This window comes from Pogoniulus pusillus, chromosome 33 (assembly GCF_015220805.1).
Source record: "Pogoniulus pusillus isolate bPogPus1 chromosome 33, bPogPus1.pri, whole genome shotgun sequence".
NCBI classification, from domain to species: Eukaryota; Metazoa; Chordata; class Aves; order Piciformes; family Lybiidae; genus Pogoniulus; species Pogoniulus pusillus.
In genome coordinates this window covers 6,310,756-6,332,967 of record NC_087296.1, presented here as the reverse complement: position 1 = coordinate 6,332,967, position 22,212 = coordinate 6,310,756, and the positions used below count along the sequence as shown (strand labels likewise).

Genomic DNA, 22,212 nt, shown 5'->3' with positions numbered 1-22,212 from the left:
GCATTCACTGGAATGAAGCTCAGAAGCAGAACTGGGCTCAGGAGCCCAAACAGTGATTTGGAGAGCTTGGGCATATTCACAAGCCCAAAAGCTAGCATACACACAGAGCTGAGATACTGATTTGCACAAGTTTGGATGCTAGACACACCTCCCAAAGCTTCCTCATATATTACGTATAATTTCTTATTACCAAACTACAGTTTTAAGCACAACCTCCTAACACCTGATTGGTTTACAGCTTCTTTGTTATAATTAAAGCACTAAAATTAATAGTGCTCATTCTGAGAAGGGTGGTCGTATAGGTAAGGGGGCTTCTCAACTCAAGGGCATGTGTGGTTTAGGATTACAATAGGTTAGGGAGTAAGGTTCAGTCGTTAGGAACATAAGTTGCAAAAGTTCTGTGTCTTCAGTGATTGGTGATCAATTTCTGCTGCTGTCAAGAAGTTCTTGTTTCTTTAGGCCCTGGTGTTCCTGGTATCTTCTTTTAGCCTTTTGTTTTACTTTGATAGGAACTTCCAGCACAGTAGGCATCCTCAAATGTCTAGTACTCTTCAAGGCCATAATTAATAGCACGTCAGGCATTGTTTATTCAAAACAAAAAAGGTTGTGCTTCTCATCAGTGGTCTTAGAAGACCAATGCTGTATATTTAACCCTAGCTTAAGAAGTGTCCCTGTAATCCAGGCACTTACTCAGCTTTCACTGAGATGGCACATGTACTGTTGGCTCAGCATCAGCCTGGAGCCCATCTGCTGCCTCAAATACCTGGTAGATGTGCAAGTCTTGGGGAAAGAGAAGCAGTTGAGCTCCAAAGAATCGTGACACTTCAGAGCTTTATTAATTAACGAAACAGAAGCCATGTAAGCTCCCGTACTGGAGGGGGGGGGGGGGGAATCGTCGTGGAAAACTGCATGCTTAGACTTAAGATAGGCAGGTGACAGGACGAGCCCTTCGACTCCACTACCTGCGCCAGCCCCCTACTGCTGTCACTGGAGACAGGCCAAGGGTGCAGGATCGGCCACCCGCCCCAAAACGGCAGGAAGCGCTCCCGAGTAACGGACGGAGCAGGCCTGCCGCTCCTAGGAGGTCGGCTGAAGGCAGTGGGCCGGGATTTGGCGCTAAGCAGAGAAAAACCCGGCTGCTTTCCAGACACGGGGGTCCCCGATGCCCCAACAACCACCACGCCATACCGGGCCCGCACGGGGCCCGAGAGTACCTCACTTCCACGCATGCACCAGAGACCTCCGCTGCGGGGCGGGGACAGCGCCTGACGGCCGACGGTGGACAGGACCACTACACGGTGTAGGGATGGACTAGGAAAGATCTTTCTCCAATAATTCATTTATGAATACTCTCCGCTAGATCCTTGCCTGGATATGTGTGTGGCTAAGTAGCAAGGGCAAGGATAAGCAGGCAAGAGCCCGCGCTTGCTCTCCGTGCTCTCCTCTCAGCCTCCTACTTTTCCTCATCTTCCCCGGAAGATGCGGATTGGGCGCTCCCCCCTTGCTCCCCCCTGCCGCTGCCGATGGTTGGGCCTGCTCGCACTGCCTGTGGCCCGGCGTCGCGAGTTCCCGCTCTCCGGTGTACGCCTTCTCCCGCCCCCTCCCTCCCTTCGTGCCGGCTCGCCGCTCGCCTCGGCCTCCTGCTCCCTCCCCCCTGCCCCGACTCGGCGGCCCTATGGCGTACAGTCAGGGTGGCGGCAAGAAGAAAGTCTGCTACTATTATGACGGTGAGCGGGGCCGGCGCGGGAGAGCGCGTGTGTATGAGAATGGGGGGAGCCCCTCTAAAGGCCGACTGGGGCGGCCTGTCCCCATTCCCCGCCGTTATGGGTACGCCTTCCCCCGTGGAATGAGCCCACCGCGGCACCATGGTGGCCCGGGTCGGGGTTCCCCGCCGCTTCCACCTGCGCCGCCGCGACCCGCTCCCGCCATCGGCCCTGCGCACTCGAGCGACTTCGCGGAGCTAAGCCCCGCGGGCCGCTGGGCGAAAGGGATGGGGTGGCGGGAGCGGGGGCTGATGGCGACGGTGAGGTTGGAGCCGGGCGAGTTATCGGATGGTGAGCTGCCTGGCCTGCCGCGGAGCGGGCCCGGTTATGAAAGCTGTGGCTATTGTTTCCCCCTTCCTTCACGTACATTCCCCCCAGTCACCCCCTACAAAAGAAGAAAAGTTGAGACACTCCCCTTCATCCGCTCAGCACTGAGGCCCTGGAGTTGCTGCTGTGTCTAGCTCCTCCCCTGTAAAAAAGTCTAGGCCATGTGTAGCTTCTGCCCCTGGCGATTGTTGCGCCAAGGCCTTCCCTTTCCTCTGGCTTTCATACAGGGCTCTAGTGTGCAGAGTATGCCAGCCCCCACTCCCCAAGCGAGCATGCATCCGAGTGTGGGTTTTTGGCTTCCTCAAGCCTTTCTAGTAGCAAAATACAAAAATTGCATGCGTAGGTGTTTAAGATGAGTGACATTTGAGTTGCTCTCAGGCCCCCTTAAGTTTGCAGACTTGGCTGATGAGGACATAGCGGCTTTGTGATCCGCATTGTCAGTCTCGCTGGGAAAGTACACGAGACTTGTGCTCAGTTTCAGATATTTGAAACAAACTTGTTTGTGGCTCCCTTTGACCCCCAGCTTGTGAGAACTTTACGTTTTCTTCTTGAGTTTACATTTGTTTTCATCGGTTTTGTGCTGAAAGAATAAACTTGGTGAGCAGACGAATCAAGACATTTGAGGTTTAATTTTTTTTTTTTTTATTGCATCTGCTAACAATCCTTTAAGTTGGCAACTGAGACTGGTATTGGTAGGAGGCAGGAAATGGAGACTGAGGCTGTTTGGCTGTAGCACTTGGGTGTTTTCCCCATTTTGGAAATGAGGATGGATGGCTAAACTCACTAAGCTATCAAAGGTGTCCGTTGCTGCAGCAAGTCTGCTATTTAGAAATGGCAAATATTGTGGGGTCTATGTTTTTTTTTCTTTACACATTAAAGGAGGCAGAGTGGTGGTTGCCGCCCCCTTCTCTTTGTTACTAGCTCTGGTTCTTTGTTCAGCCTAAAGGGGAAAGGAGGCCCCTGTTAGGGATGATTTTGGTGAGCCGAGGATCTTGTTTTTCCTAGGGAAGAGGAATCACTTCTCTCTTTGTTGAAAGGAAAATTGCAGTGATACTTTAGAAGCTTTCTTTCTGCAAATATTTGCATGCTGTGCGGTTTTAATCAGTATTGGTTTAAATTTATTAAGAAAAAATATATAAACCCACTCAGGTGGCTGTAGCTTGCTGTATAAAGGGTATCTTCAGTTTTTCTGCGATCCACGGTACTCGTTGTTGGTATCAAACTTTCTTAACAGCCAGAAAGCTGTAGTGGTGAAGAGAGAGGGGAAACTGGGAAGGAAGAAGTAGGAGGTGGCAGGATAATGGCAATTCAAAAGCAGTTATATCTTGCGTCTTGATATGTAGGCTGGGATAAATGCAGTTAACAATAATGTAGAGAAAAGTATCTCTTGTAAAAGTAATTTTTTTTTTAATGGTTTGTGTGATAAACAGCTTTGGAAAGTTTTTTAATGTCTTTTTTTTTTTCTTTCCAAAGCAAATAGGTATTTTGTAATTTCTTTAGAAAATAAAATTATTACAAGAAATTTTAGAATTAATACCTGCAATAATTATTTCTCTTCTTGTGCTGTATCTGGCTGACTATTATAAGCTTATGTAGCTGTGTTCAAGTCAAGTCTTGGCTTGAAAGCGAGGGGAATATTTGAGGCCTTAGCTCAAAAGAGAACAAAAAAACCCCAAAGATACCTCAAGCACACAAGTGAAGTAGTGATATCTCTCCCAGGATTCATAACTGAAATAAATGGCCATTTTTTCAGAAATGTTCCTTCATATACCCTTGCACTCTGTTTTTCTTTAAAAATATGCACTAGAAAGCATTAAAAAGTAGTAAAAGCATATATGCTTATCTTCTGAGATGCATACATTCCTACTTGCTTTTTGTGAAACTCGGTGTAAATTAGCTTTAAACTTAACCAAGTTTACCCAGCGTATTGCTGTTAACATTTCCTGATAATTAACCACTTTAATAGTCTTCACACTGTACCTAGAACCAATAAACTTTGCGGAGACAAAACCTGATTTCATTTTCTGCAATTTGTTCTTAGTAGCCTGTCATCCACATCCAGTTTGCAGAATTTGCATTGCTTGTGATTGAGTTCAGGTTAGTAGTTTTGTTTCGGTTTGAGCCAGCATACTATGGAAAGAATGAAAACCACACAAATGTAAATATGTCAGTTGTCCTATCTGAGATATTTTCAGTAGATGCTTCTAGTCTTACATATGGCCATAGCTTAGTGAAGTATGTTTCTCAGACTACTTGGAGCTGTGTTACATATGGAAGGATATTTCAGCTTTCACTTTAGCCTCTTGCTAGGTTGCTGCTGTGGTCTTGCAGCTTGTGACTGAGGTGGTTTGGTGGCCTTCTCACCAAATGGTCTTTCCAACTCTGCTTCTGTACAGCAAAGTACAATAACAGAGAATCAGGGAGCAACTATCATGGTTGCAGGTAATAAGCATATTCCATGCCAGTGCACTAGCAGTACTGTTTAATGTGGGTGTTCAAAAGACTGCCTTCATGAAAAGTTTGAGAGATCTGCATCAGAATGTGTTTGGTTCCAACCAGAAAGACAAGACTAAACCTGTCTCAATTGGGCAATGTTCAGACAGTATTTGAGTGCATTAGGACTTCAGCTAGAAGTTCATCGTATCTGCAGGTGTCAGCTTTAACAGAAGTGTTTCATGGAAATTCATCAGTGCTTTCACAGTGGTTTCTGAGCGTGACAGTGGTGACCAACCTCTGCTCAGGGCACAAAAGCAAGAACTTTGCTAACCTTTTTTTGTCTGTTTAATGAAAAAACAAATCACATCCCCCAACCCCGCGCATGCAACTGCAGTCATGTTAGGCCTGTTTGCACAGCTGTTTGTTGGACCGAGCAGGCATTGATGATCTTTTTTACATTCATCTTTATGCAAGTTTGCACATTGGCATTGCAGAATTCAGCCCAAATGTATCTACTGCTACTAAGTGTTTTTTTTTGGGGTTTTTTTAGCATATGGTTTCCATTGTAGCAGTTGGGTTTTCTGCACTTGGTCCAATTTTGAAATGCCTCACAATTTGATGGTAACTATGAGTATAATAAGCATATATATGGTCAATGCACACAATATTTCTGTGTCTAAGTGACAAAGTCATGTAACTTAGAAGTCAGTTTATCAAAGATAAGCAAATCTCATCTCTTGCCTCTTTGTTTAAGCTCTTAAGACTGTTTTGTAATGGATTAATTTAAAGACGTTATTTTTCGGTGTACCTTAGTAACTAGAGAAACTAAATACTCTTTTACGGACATAGCAGCTTTTGTTAGTTGGTTATGTGTTTGGCAGAAGTAACTGAAGGTGCTTTAGGGCATGTAGCCACTTGTATTTTTCTGTGTATTAGAGTATGTAACATCTGTTGAACTTGCTGAAGTCTGAGATAGTGTCTAAAAATTGGTTTATTTAAAGGAATTGTGTGGGTTTACTTTTATTTGGTGTCTTGTAGGTGAATAACTTGTGTAAACTGAGGGGGTTTTCTCTTTGTGTGGGGTTGTTTTGTTTTGTCATTGTTTAGGGGATTTTTTGTTTGGGGTATTTTGTAAAATTTTGTTAAATGTTTGAACACAGAATATGACAGTGTGTGTAGCAACTTCAAGTAGGTCTTCTGGTCACTGGTTGGTAACACAGTTTGCATCGCATGGTAAACAGTGCAGAACAAAATTAGCACTTTGCCTCTTTTTAGCTAAGGATTCAACGTTTTGGAGACTTTGTTGTGTTATGTCTGATATAAAATAGTACATTTCAGTCTTTGAAGCCTTACTGTGAAAGATTTGCATGTTTGACAACTTTTTCCCATAGAAGTTGTGGACATCTCATCCCTAGAGGAAGCTTCGAGTATCGTGGTCAAACGGGACATGTCTCTGCCCAAGGCACTAGAACTAGATGATCTTTAAGATCTTTTCCAATTCAAGCCATTCTGTGACTCTGCTTATGCTGCTTTGTGGTTTTTTTTTGCCACTTCCTCTTTCAGTTACATATTGTTTACACTTCCCATGTGCACCCACACTGGCAAGTAATATCAAATATGCTCATAACACTTTGTATGATTTTTACCTTTGTATCGACAAGCTCAGGTGCTCAGGCCATCCGCAATACTAGTCTTGTGCCCTTAGCCTCACTGTTTCTCATACATACATGTACTCTGGTCAGAGTTACTCTGGCATTGTGTGCAGGGCATTTTAGCTTCATTAGTGATGGGTGGTTTTCATTACATGCTAGCTCTTGGTACACCTTGCTTTTCTTCCACATTAGTAAGGATGTGATATTTGAAGGACTTTATGCTCTTGACCTGCATATGACCAAAACTTCAGGCTTGGAATAGCTATCTACAAGACTCCAGGTCTTAGTAACTGACAAGAAGTGCTAATCTTCCACGTAAATACCTAAGTTAAGAGTAGGTCCAAGTTCTTTGAAGTTTGTAACTTAATAGTTAAATTGGGTATTTCTGTTGTTACTGGATGGCTATGAGCTAGATACTGAGTGGCTGTTTTTCTAGATAACTTCATCTTACATTATATTAGGTTATACCTGTTTCTCAAAGTGTCATTGCTCTCCTCGTCACTTTCAAAGCTGGATTTTAGAATGCTTTGGGACTTGAAATCTTACTGTAATGCCTGCTTTTCTTGGTAGTTGGTGATGCCTACTGCAAGCTGACATTTTCCTTTCCTCCTGAGCTGAACTTTATGTTGAAGAGGTGACACTAAAGCTGTTCTGTAGCGGTGCTTCTTCTTACCTCTATAAAGGTATTTGTAAAATAGTATGACATTGTGAAAACAGTGTTTATTGCATTCCCAGTGGACAAGGCAGGGCATGTTGGAGGATATGGAAGATAAGTAAACAATTTCAAGGTGAAGCTCACTGATTCTTTCAGGCACTTGGGTCAAAAAGATAAAATCATGTGTTTAGCTGCTCTCCAATTTGACCACACTGGGCTAATCTGGATTACAAATTTCTGTTAAGATATTGTGGACCTCTAGCAGTAGGTGTCTGGGGAGTGTTTGTGCATGTCGCAGCAGTGGATCTGAAGGTAACTTATGGAATGTGACTGCTGGAGCTAGTATTCAAGGGCCAACTCAGGATGGTATCTTAAAATCAGCTCCTGCAGAACAGTAGGTTTACTACAACCTCTATTGTGGTGTATTGCGTGTTACATCATCAATAGCTTCTACTGCCCTTTTAGTTCTGTTTCCCATTACTTCATTCTTGAGTTCTGGCCCACTGTTTTTTTCACTCTTGATTTGAAGCCATGTCTTGTAGGCATCTCTGTTCTCCCACTAACTTGTAGTAATTGCTTTTAATAAAGGTGTTAGATTTGACCTCCTTTTTGCCCTCTGCTTCTGACACAGCACCTTTTACAGGCAGTTTATTTTCCTCACAAGCTTTTTGTAGTAGTAGTCCCTTTGTAGGATTTGGTTGGTTGTTATTGATTTTGTTTTTCCTGGAATCATACCTGTTTGATTGCCTTCTGAGAATGGTTCTTTTAAGCAGCAATGAAAAGTTGTTTTGTGATATGAATATTCATTTGTATTATATTGACAGGTGATATTGGGAACTATTACTATGGACAAGGCCATCCAATGAAACCTCACAGGATCCGAATGACCCACAACTTGCTGTTAAATTATGGCTTATACAGAAAAATGGAAATTTATGTGAGTATAAGTAATAGAATGTTCACTGAAGCGTTTTCAAGTTATTTTTGAAGGGCTTCATAACAGATGGAGAGAAGTGAAAACAGAAAATACTTAAATAGTGTATTCAGAGCTCTCCTAAAAGTGAAGCAGTATTTTATGACTGCAGATTATTGTCTATGTCCAGAAGAATTGAGTTAGAATCTCAGTATGGAATTTTGACCAGTGTTTTTATGATGGGGGAGTGGAAGTGGAGGGAGGTGCATTGGGGTAACTGCACAAAGAGTTAGGTTGTATGCTGACAACAGGGTAGTCCTTGCTTTATGTAAAACAGCACTATTATCAGTTTAACTCTTCTCCCTTCAAAATAGATTAGATTTCTTTTGAGTTGTCTGTCTTGGTGAAATTGTTAATTCAGAGTGCTCTGCAAACAACTGTTTCTGTAACTTGTTCTTGTTACCAGCGGCCCCACAAAGCCACTGCGGAGGAAATGACCAAGTACCATAGTGATGAATACATAAAATTTCTCCGATCGATAAGGCCTGACAATATGTCCGAGTACAGCAAGCAAATGCAGAGATGTAAGTGTCAGAATTAGACTGAGTCTGTGTGAATGTGCTTTGCTATTTAGCCAAGTATTCAGCAGTCCAGAGGTATGAATATGGCTTAATGGTCTGGGTGACTTAGAGGAGTACCTGTAGCAAGAGTAACATGTACCTACCTTTAGCTACCCTGATTTGGGGAATTTACTATTGCAAGCAACCAAAAACGTGTTTTGAGTTTATGGAAGCTTTGCCTCTCCTTTCACAGAGTGTACTCTACATGTGAAATAATACTTTCTATAAGCTTAATCCACAGCTTAAAGTTAAGTTGTAAGCTGTTTGTGGAAGTGTCTTCAAAGTGTTCTAATGCACAATCTTTCTGAAAAAGCTGATAAGGGAAAAAATTAATGTGCAGAAACATGTTTAAACCAAGAAAATGAGGTATTCATTCCTCTTGGAGGGAGATAGTAAAAGTTGCACATTATTAACTTTTTGCCCTTTCCATTAGTTTATTTCTTTAATTATAGGAGTTGGCTGAAAGTACTGTTAAGAATGCAGTTGGACAGCTATTACTCCAACCAAAAGGGCAGTATTGTAACCCCTTGATGATGCTTTATTCTTAGCAACTGTGCATATTTAACATAAGCTGTGTCAATCAGCACTTCTTCAAAAATCTGAAAATTATCAAACTTCTTGTTAATGAGAAAACTGAGAAGAATAAAAGATACTTTGGAGTCATCTTAGATTACAAAGATTTTGCATTGTTTTTAGTGTTTAAAGTATAGCCTGACAAAAATGAGACGGAGGCGGGGGGAACAGTTGAAACGCTGAATGAACTGTGCATTGCATCTTTAAGTGTTACCCATGTGTATAGCAGTGCAGTTGGAATGGTGGTTTTGAAAGGTAATACATTTCTTACACAGTTAATGTTGGAGAAGATTGTCCTGTATTTGATGGCCTATTTGAGTTTTGTCAGCTGTCAACTGGAGGCTCTGTTGGTGAGTATAGGTTGCTTGTCAGCCGTTTTGTTACATTTATGTCATCAACTTAAAACTTTGATAGTGTATTTGAAAGTGAAGTAAATATAAGTTGTTGGGTTTTGTTATAAAGAAATTCTAATCATGTATCAGTTGCAGGCTGTCAAACAAAACATTTGTAGGGAACTGCTTGAGAGGATACAGCGAAAGGCTACAAAGACGATTAGGGGGGAATAGCACATCTTTCTGAAGAAGGGCTGAGGCACTTGAAGCTTCTTAGCCTGGAGAGGAGAAAGCTGAGGGGGAATCTTACCTATGCTTACAAGTACTTGCAAGGGTAGGTGCCAGGAGAATGGGATCAGTCTTTTCAGTGATGCCCACCGACAGGACAAGATGTCACAGGCATGAACTTGAACACAGGACGTTCCATCTAAACATGACAAGTAATTCCTTTAAGGGTGAAGGTGATGGAGCACTGGAACAAGTTACCCAGATTGATGGTGGAGTCTCCATCTCTACAGTCATTCAGAACCCTCCTGGATACCATCCTCTGGAAATCTGCACTGGTGGGGTGGTTGGACTAGATGATCTCCAGAGGTCCCTTCCAACCCTCTGCCATTCTGTGATATATCAAGTATGTCAGTATTGCTAGAAATCAGATCTAGGAATAGCTTACTTAAAGAAGATACTGCTTCACATACATTTAAAGACCTTCAGAAGTTTATGAGTGCATTTCATTTCTGTATGGTTTTTTTGCAGCTGGGGCAGTGAAATTGAACAGACAACAAACAGACATGGCTGTTAATTGGGCTGGAGGACTTCACCATGCCAAGAAATCAGAGGCGTCTGGTTTCTGTTATGTCAATGATATCGTGCTTGCCATCCTTGAGTTACTGAAGTAAGTTTATGGTGGGAACAGGATAAAATCATAGAAAGTGTCAAAGTATTTAAATGTTCAAAGATAAAGATTGTAACTATTATGGGCTGTATTTTCATAGCCTGTGTTGAACTTCTACAGTTTCAATTCAGAAATGTAAAGGAAGGAAACTTTAAAATAGTTCTGGGTTATGTTACTATAAGAAGCTGTCTGATGCGATGTCTTAAGAGAAGAATCTTAGCCCTGCTGGAATAAGGCTGCTCAGACTCACTTTCTATAGCACTGTGCAAAGCAAGATGAGAACACATCAACTGATGTTCATAGACTTTATTCTCTACTGAACATCTAGAATTTAAGGGATAGTTTCTGTTGTTTCCACTACTCTGAGGCTTCAAACATTTCGCTTCTTTGTCCACCTCCAACTGATCTGAAACCTACAATATTTGAGGAAAAAGTAAGCAGTAGCAGTGTAATAATTTCATGCTAGCAGTAAGTCTGATACAGTTGGAAATAATAAGGTGCCTTTCTTTACAAGTTGCAGAGGTGAAGAAGAAAAGTTGATGGAAAACAAGTAACGTTTTGTGGGTTTATGAAACATGTGGGTTTATTCCTGCTCCTGACACTGTGCTGTTTGAAGTGTGTGCCAAGATGTTTTGCTGCGGACTTTGTTGGTAATTATTGAGAAAGTAGAAAGAAATGTCCTGTGAAAGGGGCAAATGCAGCAGCTGTGAACAACAAAGTGGTGTGAACACCAACATAAGGTACAGCTTCTACAAAATGAGACAGCTTGGGACAAGCATACTTCCATTTATTTTGAAGATAAACTTACTATTCAAACTGTACTGAGAATTCTAGAGAATATGGTCACTTCAATCAAAATCATCATAATTATCATAATCTTGGCTTTTAGTGTTTGGTTGGGGGCTTTTCTGTAGATTTTTGCCTTGTTTGGTATCAGTGTATTATGACCATAACAGCTAATGAGGATTTCTCATACATTATTTTCTTTCTAGGTATCACCAAAGAGTGCTGTATATTGATATTGATATCCACCATGGTGATGGTGTTGAAGAAGCATTTTATACCACAGATCGTGTCATGACAGTATCATTCCATAAGTATGGTGAATATTTTCCAGGCACAGGGGACCTAAGGGTAAGGTTGAACATGATATTAGGTGTTACATTTCTGTTTATTAGGATCATAGTAGATTCTGATTTAGTACAAATTACAATAACTGTCCAGTGCAGCAAGTTTTCAGAAAAAAAAGATACTGGGGAAGTGTATGAAGTCAGCAGCTTCACTTCTTGATCTTGATCTATTGCCCAAACTTTTGGTGCAAACATATACTTAAGGTGGTTTACTCAGATTTTGGAAATGTCTCCATCAGGATGTTGTGGTGTATTTACAGTGGTTACTTGGAGATTTCAGTTCACATACAGTGAAAAAGAGCTGATTGGAGATCACGTGGCTTTAAAACTTCTGATCTTAGAACAACTTCGTACTAGAGCTTAACAGGCAAAAGGGTTAATAGTCAAAAAGCTTCAGCTGCAACTTGATTTGCTGTGTTCTATTTGCCTAGTAATACAGTTGTTCTCGTTTTGGAGTGTTTCTGTGGCATAAAGTACGTTTTGAATTCTCATGGTGCTCACTGCCAAAGAACTTTAGCATGCCTCTCAGATAACTTTGCACTAAGCCTGACAGCTATCTTGAAGGTGGTAGCATTGGCCTGTGGAGGTGGTCATCTAAACTGGTGTAGAATCTCTGGCAAAGTTGAGAATGGAAACAGATTTTCCTGATATTTCATATTTTAAATAAGTTAGGTGTTCATCATGTTAGACTCTTGTCCTTTAGAACAGGAAATTGCTCCACTTCCCATCTTGAAAGAGTATTTCAAGTATTAATATATTTCTAGCTTCAGACTTGCACATTAAACCTCTTTATGAGAGGCACTCCCAGGATGCGTCCCTTCTGGTATTCACAACTTGGTACATTAGTTTGTATGTGTGGGTAGTCTTTCTTCAGTTGTAAAGACCAACAAAAAAGCTGCTTTGGGAAAGAATTCATTTGTTTTCTGCTATCTTTAAAATGATCCAAAAGATTTAGGTGTTTGTGTTTCTGTTAATATCCTCAAAATGTGTACTCCTCAGTGTGGTGATGTTATCCACAGAACTAAATTGAAGCTGAGCTTTAGCTCAGTGGGGTGCTGAGCATTCATTTCAGTATGGCTGTTAGAACTGAGCGTTACTGGGGGTTATTAGATTCTCTTAAACTGTTGTAAATGGACGCGGGTAAATGTCAGATGAGTTTTCATCCATGTGGTTTAACTTGACTGGCCACAAGGTGGTGGTGGTGCTCCGAACAAAGCAGCTCAGAGCAGGATGTTTATCATGACAAGCTGTTGTAGCTGAATTTGGCTACGATTTTTTTTGAAGGGTTAGATATCTTGGTTTTTTAGAAACAGCACTTCCCGTTGACAGAGAAATTTATGGACTCTTCACCTCACCACACCCAGGACAAAGAATTTTAAGATAGCACTGCTGAAATAAGTAGAAGAATGTTGTCTATTGCTAGTATCTTTATTTTTTTTAGCAGTGTCAATGACAAACAGTGCCTCAAGCATGGTAACTTGTATTTTGTGCTACTAGCCTGTATTTTGAAATGAGCATTGTTTGCATACAGACTTCAGCAGGTTGTTGCAATTATTGCATGCTTACAGGAAAAAAAAAAGAGCTTTTTCCTATCTTCAGAGCTTGTAAAAGTAATTGAACTAAAGGGAGAACAAATTTTGAGAAGTCCGTGTGCCTTCTGGGGGCCATTACTGTGCTACTTTTGCTTGATTTGATCTGCCGTTGCTGGTTATTGACATCAGTTTTGACTGCCAAGCCTTGTCTTTGCTTTTGCCAGTGGACTCTATTCAAGCTTGTTTCTGTACTTTTTTTAGTTAGTTGGTCCAGTTTATGCTTATTTGATGCAGGAGCAAATAAAAGATTTATTATTTTTAATGGAGCATATTTATACATTCAAGGAGATACATCTGTGGCCTGTACTTAATTTTCTTCTCTACGTTTTTCTCCAGCTACTTCTTCAGCTTGTATTTGGAGCAAAGAATATGGCTTAAAAACCTCCTATATGGCACTGAAAACATATATCACCTTGCTGCTCTTGTTTTCCTTGCTTGGCTTTGCTTAACTATTTTTACCAGACTAAACTGATCAGTTATGTTTTGTCTTAATTCTTTTAATAAAATCAAACATACTTGCTATAAATTTAGTCTTGAGTATGGCTCCTACACTCCAAAATTATTTTATGGGAGAATGGGAATCAAGTGAGTTACTTGGCCTCTCTTCTCTCACAGACATGAATAATGGTACAAAATAGTTGAGCAGACTTGTGCAGACTTGTTTCTGTGCTCACATTATGTGCTTCTGTACTTGCAGTAAAGCTTTTGTCATCTTTGCTTATAGGACATTGGTGCTGGAAAAGGCAAATATTATGCTGTCAACTTTCCAATGAGAGATGGTATAGATGATGAATCTTATGGACAGATATTCAAACCAGTGAGTAAATTTTTTTTCAAGCTCTCTAGATAGATACTGGTTTCATTTAGTGGGTTTATTTTCTTCATGTGAATTAACAACTCGGCTATTTTGTGTTGATTATAGATTATATCCAAAGTAATGGAGATGTACCAGCCCAGTGCTGTGGTATTACAGTGCGGAGCAGATTCACTGTCTGGTGACAGACTGGGATGCTTTAATCTTACTGTTAAAGGTAAGCAGAAAAATGTTTGTCTGTAATTTTTCATTTAATAGAAACATCTACCTTTCATACTATTTTTCAAGACACATGCATGGTGAGGAGTGGAGTCTATTACTACAGTTAGTTGTCTCTTCTGTCTATCTAGAAAAGTTAAGGAGCTTGATTTTCTGTGTTCTTCAGAGCCACTCAAGTGATTCCCTTCTATGCACAGGTTTTTTGTGGCTTTTAAGCAAAGTTCTGGAATGACAGGACAGCAACAGTCATCCTACAGCAAATAGCAAATTTAGTTGATTCACTTAGTAGGACCACAGATCTAAACCTCACACACCTTGTTGGGCATAAAATAGGTATTAATGAAATGAGAATACTCACTGCCTCATTAAAGTTAAGAGTGGTGTTTGTGATACTGAGCATTGTGTTAATGTGAATTTTTATTAACTTTTATTAACTCTACCCAAAAATGTGATTCTCAAAATTGGGATAAAATGTTAATTTATCAAACAGCATAACTACTACCAGTATGATTGTTTCATTTTTCTACTGTTCTTGGAGTTTATTGTTATTAATTAAATTATAAAATATTTAGTGTGTATCAAACCCTTTCTAAGCTTTAATTCTAGCTTGCTTGAATAATTTCTGAGTTTTCTTGGGTTTCTGTTGTCTTAATGAGGCAAATAGAGTTTTGTAGGCAACATAATGCAGTAGTCTTTGTTAGGTCTGCAGTGTTTCAGGGTTCTTTTCTTGATTTGCACCAGGTGACAAAGCTACTTCAGTTGCCCATACAGCTCAGATTTTTTTGCATCTTGCATATCTTGGAAACCAAGAGAGCTACTGCCTCCTACAGATGCCTTTCAGTATGCTGCATCTCCCTGGAGTGTATACTGTCTTGGCACCAGTTCACTCTGTAAGCAAGACTTAGCAACCTCTAATACAGGTTTGGGTTGAGAAGTTGAAAGGTCCAAATACTGATTTGCTGTTTTAACTTCTCCCCTCCTTGAATTTGACTGAGGAATTGTCTCTATGTGTAGTGGTATCAGTTACAAAAAGACAAAATGCTAAAGGTTCTGAGAGCATTTCAGAACAGCTTTGCTAGACCATCATGCAAAGTCTCTAAAGACGGGGATGGATGATGTTCAGTATGCTTTGTACACTTCTGATCTGTAGGTGTTTACTTACTGTGAGGTTGTGCTTAGCTCTAGGGGAAGACAATTCAGTTTTACTTGACTCAGTGCGATTCTTTCTTGGTAGCTGTGACTGCATATGTCTGACAAAATAGTTCATTATGTATTTTGCTGCTTAATAGATATTTTGTTTCTATTGTCAACTTCTCTTGTGTTTGACAGGTCATGCTAAATGTGTGGAAGTTGTAAAGACTTTTAACTTGCCACTGCTGATGTTGGGAGGAGGAGGATATACGATTCGTAATGTTGCTCGATGCTGGACATATGAAACTGCTGTTGCCTTAGATTGTGAAATTCCTAATGGTAAGTGCTAATACCTACATTAATATTTTATTAAGAAGTAATAACAAGAGTTAGGTGAACATGTAGTAAATATGATGATCTGTGAGGTCTCTTCCAACCCTGATGATACTGTGAAAATATTTCTATGACTAACTGTAATGTATTGCTTCAGAATAAAGTAGAAATTCCTTGTTAGAATTTAACCAAGAAATTTCCAGTACTTTATGCAGTAGAACTTGAAGCATTTGGGGCTTTGTTATGCCTTTGCAAACTCTTCAGATAACCAGATCAGTTATGGAAACTACAGAAATTGTAAGATTTATGGAAACTTCCTTGTAACTGTTTTTAGTATGAATGTCATCAGTGTGATAGAATGTGTACTACATTTTGGTTGTAGCGGTGTAGATCTGTACAAGGTAGTCATCACAGACATGGTATTCAGAATAAATTAAATGCATGTGCAAGTATACATTTTACATAAGTGTTTCTTCCTTGTACCTATGACTTAAAAGTCACTGTGGAAGTGTATTGCTTTCCAGTCCTATGTTAGACTCAATTTTGGCTATGGAAGCAGTCTTAAAACGAACTAACAAAAGAAAAACCCCAAACCAAACAAATATAGTAACTTCCGTTGAATGGTTGGGTAGTAGAGTAATTTCTCTAAGGAAGATCCCCAAAGATCCTGCATGCCCTTCTGGCCAAACATACTTCTGGCCATGTTTTTTGATTGTCTTTTCATGAAAATTAGTGATTTGGACTGGCTTTCGTATCAGTCACTGGCAGTTTTCATGCTGGGCTGCAGCTTTTGCTGATAACCTTTTGCTGTTCATGTATCTCTTGCTGGATTCATACTGTTTCCGTTTGACTTGAGTGGAATGCTGCTGGTGGTGAGAAAAGAATGTTTGGACAGTACCTTTCAATATGTGTATTTTTCCATCTTGCATGTCAATGTATGTTCCTCATCAGCCAAACCTAGAAGAGAGAGTAGTATCTTCTCATCTTGGGATTCTTTTCCATTAGCATGTCCCATTCAGTGGATATATACATGATGCTTTTTGGATTATTTTAATGTTCTTCTCAAGTTTATGGGTCTCTGTCATCTTTAATCTGTTCTAAGAAGTAACAGTGCATTTCTAAATGTCACAACAGCAACTTAATCTTCCCATCTCCTTTCTATCCACCTAACAAGATTGCTTATCCTGTAATAACCTTAAATGAAGAGGCAACACAAGTTCAATTGGAAGGTGGATTTCAGTGTCTCATTTCTTAAAGGTTCTGTGGGGTTTCTTACTGCTTTGACTTTGGAAAGATATGTCATATTCCATAAAAAATACTATGTTTGCCTGGATATGAAGCCTTCACCGACTTAATTTTGGTGATTAGATGTTCCAGTCAGAGGACTGTTACCTGTCAACATACACAAAGTGGGTGAAGAAGATTGGGCAGACATGGGCATCACTGAACCACTGTATGGCACAGACTTGATACTGAACTGGCTGTGATCTTCAGCCTGGTAATACATGACTGTGTTTGGCTGAAGGAATATTTTGGGTCATTCACCTAGATCTTACAAGCTAATTAAATCTGAAAACTGCTGTAAGAAGTCACCACTTGATCATTTTTTTTCTGCAGAAGTAACATCTTTCAATGCTACTTCAGTGTTCCACTGTATGTTCCAACATGACTACAGTAGAGTTTGCTCTTTGTATTTTGCTAATAAATTTAAGTTCATAGTGGAAAGCTGTAGGGGAAGAGCACTGAGCAGCTCAGACAGCACTTAAGTATTGCATACCTGAATGCTTCAGGTTTGATAGCTCTCTGCCTGAAATCTTGTCAAAACCACTGCTGTATTTAAAACATCTCAAACCTTTTTTGTGTCACAGAGTTGTCTTTTTGTGTTTTGGTTTATAGAGTTGCCATACAACGACTACTTTGAGTATTTTGGACCAGACTTCAAGCTTCATATTAGTCCTTCAAATATGACTAATCAGAATACACCAGAATATATGGAGAAGATCAAGTAAGTAGTGATGACTTTACCCATCAAGCAGGTCACACTTCTTTAGAGGTTTAACTTGAAAACTGTGTGCCTTTCCCTGTTAGGCAGTAAAAGTAAATACTGAATACATCTAGCTTTTTAAATTTTTGTCAGAAGAGGTAGTTTTAGAAGTCTTTTCCTACAACAGTCTGTATCTTACAAAGTCCTGCAACTGTAAATATGGAAATTCAAGTCCCATCTTGGGTTTTTACTTTTTCCAGCAACTGGAGCCATGAATATTTTGCTTGGCTTCCCCTTCTAATACTGTAGAAAGTTTATCTTGCCAGGAAAGAAGCTGGTATGCTGTGATGATTAGGATTTCTAATTTTCAGCTCTGTGCCTAAACATGAACTGAGACTGTCATTTTTTGTAGCTGTCAGCTGTAAAACTGAAAAGTCAGGTGTGAGCTTGGACATGCCAGAGTGGCACAATAGTGCTGCATGTGTGGGTTTGCCAAATTGACAAGGTTTGGGAAATGTTCGTGCCAGGTTTTAGCAGATAGGTGTTTTTAGCTTATGCCACTTTTGGTACTTAATTTATTCTGCCTTATATCCTGAAGTTTGGGTTGAAAATGACTGTTTTACTTCAGGGATGGAGTAATGCATGCCTACAATCAATTATGTACTTGACCGATAAGAGATAGTTGGTTAGCCTGAAGCACTCCTTGCCTACCATGGCTTATCCCTGCTCTCAATTTAGAAGAATAAAGCCTCAGCCCTGCCCCAAGTTTAAGAGGCTCTTAATGGTACACAGGAAGAGTTCTGGTTACTGAAAATAGCTGAATAAAAATTCCAAACTAGTTATGTAAGCTTGCTATTACTGCTGTAACATGTAAAGCTGTCAAATTGCAAAATTCACCAAAGCAGTTATAATAGTAATTTTTGAAGTGGATGACGTGTAGGCTGTGATTGGTGCACACAACACAAATACAGAAATCACAGTCAAATGAAGGTTTGGTTTTTAATACTGTGCAAGGGGGAAAAACCTCATGTATTTCTCTTTGATAAAATTCACAGCCTTTCTTTGTGATAATGTAGTGCTCCAGCTGGTGGTCTGCCAGGCTGCTTGCTGTAGATTGTTGAGCTTCTGTGATGAAAGTAGGCTTCAAAACTTGCTCATAAGCACATCCTAGGGCACAGGTTGTGTGTGCTTTCCTCATACTAGCACCAAGCTAGCACCAGGAAAGGCAGTGGCCCTTGATTTCAGAATTCTCCTTCAAGTAGTCATATGCTTCCTCAGAGACCTAGCTTTAGGAGACCCCCTGCACTGGCAAAACTGCTTTGTCAGATCATGATTTGAGCAGAGGTGAAGACACTGAGGATTCCAAAAAAGCACCAATTTCTCTTTAGATCTTCGAATTATGCAGGAAGATACTAAGATAGTTATTAAAAATGTTTTATGCTTGCCAAACCTTTCTGTCAGCTGGGACTTACCTTGGAATAGTTTTGAGATCCAAGAGAAGTCCAGTGGCCTTCCTGTTCCTGCATGGGGTCCTTTGCAGTGTTGTCCATCACATGAGGTTCCCTAGACAGGAGAAAGCTTCTCTATGTTCTCCCTGAAACAGTCAATAAGGAATCTTACCCAAGTGTGTCACATTTGATTCTGACATCATTGCTGCACGCAGCTGGGAAGTCTTCATGCTTTTAAGTGTCTGATTTTCCGTCTATGAAACTGCTGGAGGATAGTTTATTACCTAACTTGATACTCGAGCTTCCTACAAAGCGACAGCTGGCTCAGCCCAGGTGGGCAGTACTTGTGCAGACCTTGTGGGGAGTTGAAGATTAAAGTTGATGAAAATAAGTGAAAAATTCAGAGGTAACAATGTTCAGGTGCACCGTGGGTACTAACAATCTGTTAGAGATGGAAACTCTGAATCTCACATACCTTTTTTTAAGAAAAGAAAAACAATAAATGAAACCATGACTTAAGTGAAGCAGGCAACCTCTGAATGCAGAGTTTCCAGAATTCAGTACAAAATCCAGGGCAGTGCTACTTCTGTGTAGTCACAACTTCTGTTTTTTGTCTGTCACTTGCAGGCAGCGCTTATTTGAGAACCTGCGCATGTTACCTCATGCACCTGGTGTGCAGATGCAGGCCATTCCTGAGGATGCTGTTCATGAAGACAGTGGTGATGAGGATGGAGAAGATCCAGACAAACGCATTTCTAGTAAGAAAGACCTTTTCATGATAGAGCATGTCCAAGTGGAATTCCTTTAGATGTATTTGTTCAGAACCTTAGTCCTGGTATTGTCGTGTTGGAACACTGGCAGTTGGTTTTTTTGCCCTGAGTGAAAACAATTACCACTGGCCTGCCAGTTTTACTGTTCTTAAGGCACAAATCTGAACCTGTTAAAGGAGTCTAAATAAGTGCTGAAATAAGTCTAAGGGGGGGGTCTCAATAAGTGCTGAGTGTTTGCATCTTATGAAACAGGTTGGCTGCTGCAGTACTTAACTCCAGAACTCTCAGATTAATTTTAATTAAAAGACTACAGGAATTTGCTTCTATCTTCTGCTGTTCACAAAGTGTTCTCCCTTGATGTACAGTGAGATACTGTGTTTTCCAAAAGTACTGTTTGCTTTGCTTTTTTGTTACAAAAGAAGTTTTCCATGCTTAGAGCACTACATTTCGTTAGCCTTTGTTTAGACTGGGAGTTGTTCTTGTTCTTCAGCAATAGTTAAATGTTTCGCTGCTGTATTTAACCTCTGGTGATTGGAATAATTTTATAACCTCCTATTGGTGAGCTGTCCATCTTCCAAACTGTTGAAACCATAATGTTTTCTACTGTGATTTAGTTCTGAATATTTGAAGTTCATTTGATGTCAGAGTATTCTCACCCTCCCACTGTGTCTCTGCAAAGCTATTTTCAGAAGTTGTTGATTCCCAGAGTATCCTAGAATGGTTTAGGTTGGAAGGCAACTCAAAAGATCATGTAGTTCCAACCCCCTGCCATAGGCAGGGACACCTCCCACTAGAACAGGTTATCCTGAAAGATAGTATTTCCTCAACATGATTATTCATCAACATTAGATGATTGTGGTATATTATTACTCATTCTTAATTTGATAGTTCTTCTTTATTAGGCTTATTGTAGTTGGACTTTACACTCAATTAATTGCATCACTCTGAATCGTAGTCCGAGCATCTGACAAGCGCATAGCCTGTGATGAAGAGTTTTCAGATTCTGAAGATGAAGGGGAAGGTGGGCGGCGAAATGTTGCAGATCATAAGAAAGGAGCAAAGAAAGCCAGGATAGAGGAAGACAAAAAAGAGACAGAGGACAAAAAAGCAGGTGGGACTCTGGTGTCATTTTATCCTATGTTTTAGAACTGCCAGGAGAAAGATACCGGTTTTGTTGACAGTTAATTAGCTGTTGAGGTGATGATTTCTTTTTTCCATCATATTTAAAGCATCTCATTAATTTTAATCACTTTCAAGATACAGCCTTTCGCACTAGTATAGCATTTTCACCCAAGCATTACTGTTGCTTTCCCACAATCTTAAAATCTTAAGAGCCAGGGATTTGTATAGCTTAATGAAAATAGACCTAAAATGGGTTCTTGGTTTTTAAATCCATTAGAGCAAGATTTTGCTGCTGTTCTCTTTCATGAGGTAAGCCAGCTAGTTCTCTCTGGAACAGAAGCTGGGCATAATGCAAGTCTAAGAACTCCTGACTTCTCCAAGAATGGGCTACATCTTAGGGCTATGAGACTATTGAAGCAGCACTGGGGAAATCCAAGTCTCATTACTGCGTACCTTCGTTATGGCCAGTCAGGAGAGACTTGCCTTGAGGTGTTTTGTACCTTGTGCCCAAACCTCTGGTTTAGATGGATAAATTTAACACTATACATTAACATGTAACCAGTGGCTGCTTTTAAAAGCTACTTCCCTTTGGCTAGGAATATAGACTAAAAAATGTAATTTGGTCCTGCTTCTTTGCTTCTGAAGCCTTTGGAGGTGTTCTTGCATCTTTTGGTATATTTAAAATCTTGTTGTTTTTCAGATGTTAAGGAGGAGGATAAATCCAAGGACAGCAGTGGTGAAAAGACAGATGCCAAAGGGTAAAACATTAATTAATCATGAATGTCACCTTTTTGGGAAATGTTTTATTCAGTCAGTACTTTATAATACTTTAAATTCTGTAGTGATTGTGTTCAGTTCCTCAGAACGTTCAATATTTCAGATCCATGGCAGCAGAAACTGCATTTCTAAACCAGGTAAGAAAAAATGAATACTGAACAGTTTATTTTTGCCTTTGTACAGAGCAAAATCAGAACAGCTCAACAATCCTTGAACAAAAGATAGCCTCTCCTCAAGTTGCAGACCATAATAGTAGAGTTGGAGAATACCTGGAAGAAGAGGTTTTGTATTGAGAGAGACTGCTGGTTTCATTTTGTACTATTTGGCATGGACCGTATTTATTTTCAAGCGGCTTTGTTCTGGTTTTTTGGCAAGTTGTATTGTGAGTTTTCTAATTACCAGGCAGAAATTCTTTTCTTCACCATGCTTTATGTAATAGTATTTAAAAATGGATGTGAGTTGTTATGTTAAATGTCTAAACTGATCTATTAAAGTAATTTGCCTTTCCTGAGCTGATTTTACCTTTTTTGTAATTTTATCTTTATTAAAAAAAATTGTACTTGGTTGTCTTTTGTCCATCATTGAACTACAAAGAGGAGAAACTGTATAAATCCACCAGATCTATCTATGAGTAGATTTAAATGGACAGCTAGTGAACACAAGGTGAGCCGTGGAACTCTCTAACTCTGTGTCCTTTCTGGTTTTGTCTCCACTTTTTTTGCCCTT

At 40.1% G+C, this 22,212-nt stretch overlaps 1 protein-coding gene and 1 long non-coding RNA gene across 2 annotated transcripts in view; both read left to right on the top strand.

Moving 5' to 3' along the window:
• The window catches only part of LOC135189635 (uncharacterized), a 932,873-nt gene that overhangs the window by 180,472 nt on the left and 730,189 nt on the right, over positions 1 to 22,212 (top strand). The gene's annotated exons all lie outside the window — the stretch shown is intronic.
• HDAC2 (histone deacetylase 2) lies at positions 1,536 to 22,051 on the top strand. The gene is made up of 14 exons (XM_064170147.1): positions 1,536 to 1,727; positions 7,658 to 7,770; positions 8,213 to 8,330; positions 9,215 to 9,289; positions 10,028 to 10,166; positions 11,159 to 11,300; positions 13,613 to 13,705; positions 13,811 to 13,919; positions 15,251 to 15,391; positions 17,282 to 17,390; positions 19,445 to 19,575; positions 20,543 to 20,698; positions 21,410 to 21,467; positions 21,670 to 22,051. Exons 1-14 carry the CDS (start codon positions 1,676 to 1,678, stop codon positions 21,698 to 21,700), a joined length of 1,467 nt encoding a protein of 488 aa, XP_064026217.1. The 5' UTR covers positions 1,536 to 1,675; the 3' UTR covers positions 21,701 to 22,051.

Excerpts from the sequence above, each read along its gene's own strand:
- HDAC2 (XM_064170147.1), top strand. The coding sequence starts at position 1,676 with ATGGCGTACAGTCAGGGTGGCGGCAAGAAGAAAGTCTGCTACTATTAT. Across the intron at positions 9,290-10,027 it reads GTCAACTGGAGGCTCTGTTG|CTGGGGCAGTGAAATTGAAC; the intron begins GTGAGTATAGGT and ends GTTTTTTTGCAG. Across the intron at positions 15,392-17,281 it reads AGATTGTGAAATTCCTAATG|AGTTGCCATACAACGACTAC; the intron begins GTAAGTGCTAAT and ends TTTGGTTTATAG.